This window comes from Acanthopagrus latus, chromosome 14 (genome assembly GCF_904848185.1).
Source record: "Acanthopagrus latus isolate v.2019 chromosome 14, fAcaLat1.1, whole genome shotgun sequence".
Taxonomy (NCBI): domain Eukaryota; kingdom Metazoa; phylum Chordata; class Actinopteri; order Spariformes; family Sparidae; genus Acanthopagrus; species Acanthopagrus latus.
The window spans coordinates 21515704-21523380 of record NC_051052.1 but is presented as its reverse complement, the minus strand read 5'-3'; the positions used below and the strand labels follow the sequence as shown (position 1 = coordinate 21523380).

Below are 7677 nucleotides of genomic sequence, written 5' to 3'. Positions count from 1 at the left end.
GTAAAGATCTAAGAGCAGAACTGTTGTTTTCTGTGTTATGAACACCAAGAGATCAGTGACGCTCAGTGTTGATCTTCACCACACTGGAGGATGTAGTTTTCTGATCCAGCTGTTCAGAGTCTAACCTGTCTCACTTTGATGCTTCACCTGCTTGTTAAACTGTCGACTAAGTGATAGCATGCATTAACATCAGCAACTCGTGCGCTGTTCAAACTGGACGAGTCCTTCAGTTCTGTGTCATCAGGTCAGTCTGAGAGCTCGAGTCTCTGCAGCTCTGACTCAGATTAACTTCTCAGCTTTCTGTCAGAATTTAATGATCTTCAGACCAACAGGAGGAAATAAAACCAGCTGTTGTAAAGCGGATCCAAGTGGAAGAGAGATGATGACTCCACAAATCTGCTTAGAAATCCTCAAAAAGTCTCCCCTTATGTGCAGAACTTGCTTTAGAAAAATCACATTTTCAAGTTATCTTCAGTACCACAGTGGTCCAGTGATGGTTGTCTGTGAATCCACAGGTTCACTGCTAACAGGAAGGGCTAATAGCTAATTCAGCAGAATGTTAATGGAGTTCTTGAGTATTTTCTTCACTGGGTTGTTTTTTTGTATAACGAGTCCCGAGCTTCTTCAGCTGTTTATTTTTTATTTTCCTTTAAATTACATCTAGGTTGCATTCTGCTGCAGTGTCAATAATCTATCAAACAAATTAGCTTACCAGTTAGAGAACCAGTCGTCCATGTTTTTGTGGCCTACATTACCCATAATACAACAGAGCCACTAAGTGACATCACTGGAGGTTATTTATTACATGACATGACATGACATGCAGCTTCTTCGAGCCACAAGAGAATTTATCCCGCTGGTTCACACATGCAGCAGCAGTTCTCTCCAAACTGGTGGAATTACCCTTTAAATGACTCCAGCTGCTGACTCAGCGCCCTCTGGTGGACACAGAATGAAACAGTTCACCGTTCAGAGTCAAACACACTTTTATTCTCACACAGACACAGTTCAGACACAGAAGTTGCTGCGACCTACAATCATCCAACAAAGTGCTTCAGCCAAACTCAACAAAGTGCAACGATCAGCGAGGAGTTCTTCACCTCACCGACAAAAGAAAGAGCTTAAAACGTTTCGGCCAGAAATAAAAAATAAAACTCAGGGGAACAATTAGAGTGAAACAAACTGAAGAGAAGCTTTGTGTTTAATTTATGGCCACAATCGTTTCACTCTCAGAGAGCTGACGTTAAAAAATAAGTCCAACATTCACAAACACAACAACGACTTCTGAGCTGATAGAAAATACAAAAATATATCACCGACTCGACGACTCTTTGTCCTCGCAGCTGACGTGTAATGCTACAACAGGAAGGCCTTCGTTTATTCTGGACACAATCAGTCACATGTAAAAATATTCTGTTCACTGAAGTGTGTAAATACATCATGAAGAAGAAACGTCTTTTAGAGAGCAAACCAGGTTATTATATGTTCTTATATACAGTCAGTCAATCAGTCGTGGGACTAATAAATCATAATAATGATCCTGAAGCCTCCTCACCTGCTGACCGAACAACAGGTGAAGGTGAAGTGAGGAACTAGAAGATGTCTGACAGCAGTTCAGCAGTTCTGACTTCTTATATTAAAACATTATAAAGAGAAAGAAGACGGTTGCTGCTGTGAGCACAAGAGTTTAACTATTAACCTTAGAGAGAAGAACTCCCTGTGTTGTATCCACATTTTAGTCCAATGTGATTATTTAAATTTTAGTCTGAAACAAAAGAGTTTGTGAGAGATTGAACAAATAAAATCAACAACTTTGTTCTCCCCACTCCGTCTTTATGAAAAACACAACTTCAGCCTTTAAACGTGACAGCTGCAGCAGAACTTTGTGTCAGTTTTAGACTTTAACACAACAGTAACTGACGTGACATTACGTGAAGACGTCAAATTAAAGCAACAAGCAGCTCAGTTGAGCTGTCTGACATCTTTTCAGTTTTACATTTATCATGAAATATCTTTTCTTTCAACTCAAAAGTTCACATTGATAAAAATAATTGTAGTTGTTTGTTAATGTGATGAATTGGAAAGCCTGATTCAGAATTCCTCAACAGGAGTTTTGGATTTGTAGAAACTCACAGATGATGTTGTGTTTGTCGTGACTGACTGACTGCATATAAAGACACCAGGAGCCTTCAGACGCCCTGACGGAGGACTGATGGCTGAAACTGTTTGTTAGAGAAGAAACGAGAATTAACAAGAGTTCATGTCGAAGCTCAAACTGATCAGAAACCTCCAGTGGTTACACGTGATCCTGTGAAACTGTCAAAGATTAGAACACCAGAGTGAGTATGAAATGTAAAATAAAAATACAGGAGCGCTCTCAGTCCGTCTCTTCAGCCCTGACCGTTGCTGCTGATGCTGTTCTTGCTGTTCTTGGACGTCTTGGTGCTGCTGCCACCTTGAGGCAGCTTCTGGTCGTCTCCGGTGAGCAGAGCTTTAATCTCAGAGGGGATCTTCCCCTGATCCATGGCCGAACACCACTGCTTGTACTGAGGACGGAAACACAACAGAGGAAGAAAACATTAATGCAGTTCATCTTATCTGTGATCAACAATCGCCAAGGTAACAGATGCTGCAGGGCTAACAAGTTAGCAGACATTACATCTTAACATGGACGCAGTAAAACCAGGAGAACTTTAATCACCTGAGACACTTTAATAAACATCATTAAGCGACAATGTTCCTGATGGAGTGAGTCACCAGCACCATCACTCAGTCTGTCAGCTGTTTCTTACCTCGCAGACACGCCTCAGCTCGCTGCAGTAAACTCCTTTAAGTCCTCACATCAGGAACATGATGACATGACTCAGGGAACCAATCAAGCTTCTGATTGTTGGGCGGTAACGTGGCCGGCACACCGTGTGAGAACCGACACTGCTGTCATGTTCTCAAAAGTGAAATGAAGTCGAAATAAAGTGACATCGACTGACAGCAGACGGCCTGAACAACGGTGGAAAAATAGATTCTACACGGACAGAAACTATTTTCCTCAGAACTTTCTGTAACGTGCTCTTTATTTTATCAGACCTACATGTTAAAGTTTGTTCACGTCTGGTCACGTCTCAACAACTCTTAAAATCACTACATTTGTTAGGAGAGTCTGGTGATGCGGTGTTACTGGTTCAATGAAACAGACAGTCAGTATGTTTACATGCACAGCTTATTCAGATTACAGCTATAGCTCGACTATGCTACTCAGTCAGACAACTGCAGTTGTCCGAGTATACATGCCGGCAAGAAAATCTAATTACTGGCCGGAGCATGTCAGACCCCAGTACGCTAGGTGGCGCTGTACTCATTTCAACTAGTGGTGACAGAATCAGATCTGGTCCAATGTTAGTCAGACTAAGGTGTATACATGCATCTTAGAAATCTGATCATAGTCGGACTAACACAGTAAATCGGTTTTCTTGAGTGTCATGTAAACACACTGAGTGTGATAACAAACACCTGCTGCTACGACTGGCAGGCTGACAGAGGAACAACTTGACTAATACACTTGTGTTTAGAGCTGTCAGCTTGAGTTTGGTTCACCTGAGACGTATCAGTGTGATGTGGGCTTGTATGAGGAAAGTATCCCTGCTCAGTGTGTGTTAGCTGCAGGAGACGACCGACATCTCGCAGTTAGTGTGGAGAAGCAGCATGCGGCACCGGCAGGAAGCAGAACATTAAGCATTTTATCCCACCTTTAAAATACACCTTCCTGTTTGAGTGTATGTGCTAAATTTTAACATTTCTGACGCTTAACGTTTAACAGTCTTTTCTTTGGCACTACATTGTGTCTGTGCGTTAGAATACGGACGTTGTACGGTTGAGTGAATGTAGTGCCAACGAAAGGATGTTTCACAGCAACAGCGGCTACAGTAAGTTTTGCTGCTGGTTCAGTTTCAGTAGTATGAAGCTTTACTTCCTGCTTCTCCACAGCAGCTGTGAGACGACGTCGTCCACTGCAGGTAAAAACTCTGACAAGGGGAAAGTTCCTCACACAACATGAACATATCCGAAATATCCCTTTACAGGGATGTGTAACAACTTAGTATTCATCTCATGAGCTGATCTTCTGAAGTCACTGGTTGTGTTTTTAGAGCATTTTTAAATATGCTGACATTAATAGCGGAGAAAATAGATCCAAAGGGTCTCAGTCAGAGTCAGTGAGCATCAGTAATGACTCAGTTTTAAAAAATGCATTCAAGAGAAGATCTGTTTCTTTACCATCTCCAGCTCCTCCCGCAGGGCACAGATGGCTCTCTCCTTACTGGACACCAGTTCCTCCAGGTACTGGTACCTCAGCTTCTTCCTCGCCCGGCACTCCCTCGCGCTCTGACGGCTTCGCTCCAGTTTGGCCTTCAGGTCGATTTTTGCAGGTTTGCGTCCTCGTTTGCCAGGTTTCTTCACTTTACCAGCCACCATCTGACACACAGACAACACAGTGATGGTTATTAATCTATATTTAATGGAGAGTTAATGAGGAGTCCATCTGAACATGTCTCACTACGTCTCCCTGCTGTCATCACCTGTCCAGTGATGTTCTACCGTCATCAGATCAGAGACAACGACACAAACAGCTGATCAAACAGTCAACAGCTGATCAAACAGTCATCTCTGGAATTCAATTATTATTCATATCAGTATTGTTATATCGTGTGTTTTGTGAGTTTATGTTCATTTCTACTGAAGCAGAGGAGTTTTCCTTTAGGATTAATGCAGTTTTCTAATACATGAAGTCATAATATAAGCAACACAGTGTACAATAACACTGAGTTGTAATCTCTAATTATGATAAATAATTAAACACCACAGCTATATTGTATCTGACATGACTTAAACTATTATAACTAACGCGCTTAACTAGCTGTGTTATCAATGTAGCCGCAACGAGCACGTTAGCCTAGCTACAGCTAGCTAACCAGCTAGCAGTACAGTTAGCCGAGTATACAGTTCATATCCTGCCACTTAGCTTCACTTAGCTTCACACGCTAGTTAACATGAGGACGGTCGGTAACTTTAACACCAGCATCTCGACCGGACCGACAGAACACCAGTGCTGGTGTCAGGTGAACCGTCGTTCAGCAGCGCGAGCCTCTCACCTTGTTATCATCCATGTTGGTGACGCTACCGCGCAGGCAGCTAGCTCCGGTTAGCTTCACTCAGCTCACAGCTCGAGGTGAAACTGAGACACAGGAAGTGTTGAAGACACAAAGTTAGAGTCAGTCCGCGTCAACAACAAGCAAACACACAACAGCTGACACGGTTATTGAAGTGAAGCTGGTCGTCTGTTTACATCGTGCTTCCTGATGACGTAACGCGGTTACGTCAGCTGAGCTCCGAAGACACGCCTTTTCCGGTCTGCCCCTCAGGCCTTTATAACCTTTGCAGTGAATGAAGACAGAAAGTATTGATCCTGTGTGAAAGATCATCAGTATCATCAATAAAATGTCAGTTTGTCTCCAACATAAAGAAATATCAGACTGTGAGAATATAAAACATTTATAACTATGAACCAGAACTCTCAAACGTTCGTCAATCACAAAAAGTTTACATCTTTCTTTTTAATGTTTTTGAATATTAATCTCAAGAACCTTTTTGTCTGTAGTGACTTTTGACATTGTGTTAAACATTGTGTGTGACTTCCTGTAAAGCATCACAGTCCAGCACGCTGAATTTAAAGACTGATATTGAATTTCCCTATAATTTGTTTCAGAACCTGTTCACAAAGACACTTTGATACAGATGGTGTTAAAATGTCCTGGATGTTGTTGGCTGACGCTCCGGTCACCATGGAGAACGGCCGTGCTGCTCGCATCACATCACAGGAAGGACAGGACTACCTGAAGGGGATGGCAGCCGCAGGAAACTACGCCTGGGTCAACCGCTCGTCCATGACCTTCCTCACCAGACAGGTAAACACACCTGGAGCCGAAGAGATGATCTGAGGCTGGAGTCATCTCAGGAATCAGACCCAACTGACCAGAGATGAGGAATATTAGTGACGAATATTTGGTCTGACTTTTAGGAAAGTAGGATGGAAGTTTTAAAAACAGGAACAGTTCATTTAAAGTCACCGTTTTGACTAAAAACAAATTATTGTTGAGGCTCACATGGTCTGAAACACTGATAAAAACATATAAGGTCTAACAGAGTACAGTAAAATAATATAAATTCAGCAAAGAAGCAAAATAAGACTTAGTGTGTCTAATGTTTATATTCCTTGTGTCTCTTAAATTTCAAAATGGCTGCCATTTCAGCCATTTCTTTATCAGAGAACTCTGATCAGTTTGACTTTGATCATTCTGCTGTCGATCCATCAGAAATCCATTTGTATCAACTGAACCTTCCATCATTCACTCAGAATACTTTTATGACTGATGTGAAACATGTGCATTAACACCACATTGTTTTAGGAAAATCCTTTATTTGAAAAGATGCTAGCTATTATCTGCGAGGCTACGAGTGGCTAACATGTTTGTTGGACCCTTTTTTAAATGAGCTGGTGTGAGATCGATCACTCAGACCACTCTGTGAAACAACATCATGTTCAGGTTGATGCCGACTGACTTTTTAAACTTTTATTCTTCAGGCCTTTTCTAAAGTGTTCACCACGACGCCAGACGACCTCAACATGCACGTCATCTACGACGTGTCCCACAACATCGCCAAAGTGGAGGAGCACGTGGTGGACGGGAAGCAGAGGACGCTGCTGGTTCACCGCAAAGGATCCACCCGAGCGTTCCCCCCCCACCACCCCCTCATCCCTGTAGACTACCAGGTACAGACTCCAGTGACAAACTATTCAATCAGGTTTTAAAAGTGCTGCTGGAGATCTGACTCAGTGTCCATCATCAAAGGTAAAAATACAACTTAGTAAAAATACCTTGATTCAAAAGTACGTAAGTAAGTAAACTTTAATCTTTCATTTTTAGGGTCTGAGAGAAAAGCAGAGACTTTACATGAGTTCACAGCAGTCTGAGCTCGACTGATTCACTGGATTAATATCATATCATGTTGGATCTCTGCTGATATTTTACAACTCATCTCAGTTGATTGTTGATGCTGGTAGATGAACAGATTTTCCCTCCTGACTGCGGAGAACATCAAGTCTCTCTTATAGTGACATTAACATATTATTTAGTTCTCTCCTAATGTGATGGAGCCCTGACACATGCAGACACACAACGCTTTTCAAAATGTGCACATTCACTGGGCAAAGGAAGAAAACTAGACGTCATGTGTGTAATCACAGTGTCGTCTTATCAGCCCGTCATACTAGCACAAATGTTGATGTTCTGTTTCAGTTTGAAACCTTTATGGGTCCATACTGATGACGGGTCGGTGTTCCGGTGGATCAGTAACTTCCAGTTCTGTTGTCAGAACCAGAACAAAGCTGCAGAGTCACTGTGTGTTCAGGATATCAGAGAATCAGAGACAGAAAGAAAACAGAGCAGTTCAGACTGCAGCACTGACAGTCAGCTCCACTTGTTGTGATTGGTCCGTCAGTCACTGCTGGATGAAGCTCTCCTCTCCACTCCACCTCCCAGTAACACGGCCCAGTCAGAGCCTCTCCACCCACCAGCTGATGGTGCTGCTTCAACCTGTCTGGATCATCAGGACACAGCTGATCCT

General features: G+C 42.5%; 1 protein-coding gene across 1 annotated transcript; it reads right to left on the bottom strand.

Moving 5' to 3' along the window:
• Positions 1–968: 968 nt before the first annotated feature.
• Positions 969–5383, bottom strand: crebl2 (cAMP responsive element binding protein-like 2). The gene is made up of 3 exons (XM_037121870.1): positions 5145–5383; positions 4270–4467; positions 969–2546 (listed from the first exon to the last, which is right to left on the bottom strand). Exons 1-3 carry the CDS (start codon positions 5157–5159, stop codon positions 2391–2393), a joined length of 369 nt encoding a protein of 122 aa, XP_036977765.1. The 5' UTR covers positions 5160–5383; the 3' UTR covers positions 969–2390.
• Between the last annotated feature and the right edge of the window lie 2294 nt (positions 5384–7677).

Coding starts and splice junctions, on each gene's coding strand:
- crebl2 (XM_037121870.1), bottom strand. Junction 2,547..4,269: donor TGCGGGAGGAGCTGGAGATG/GTAAAGAAACAG, acceptor TTCCGTCCTCAG/TACAAGCAGTGGTGTTCGGC.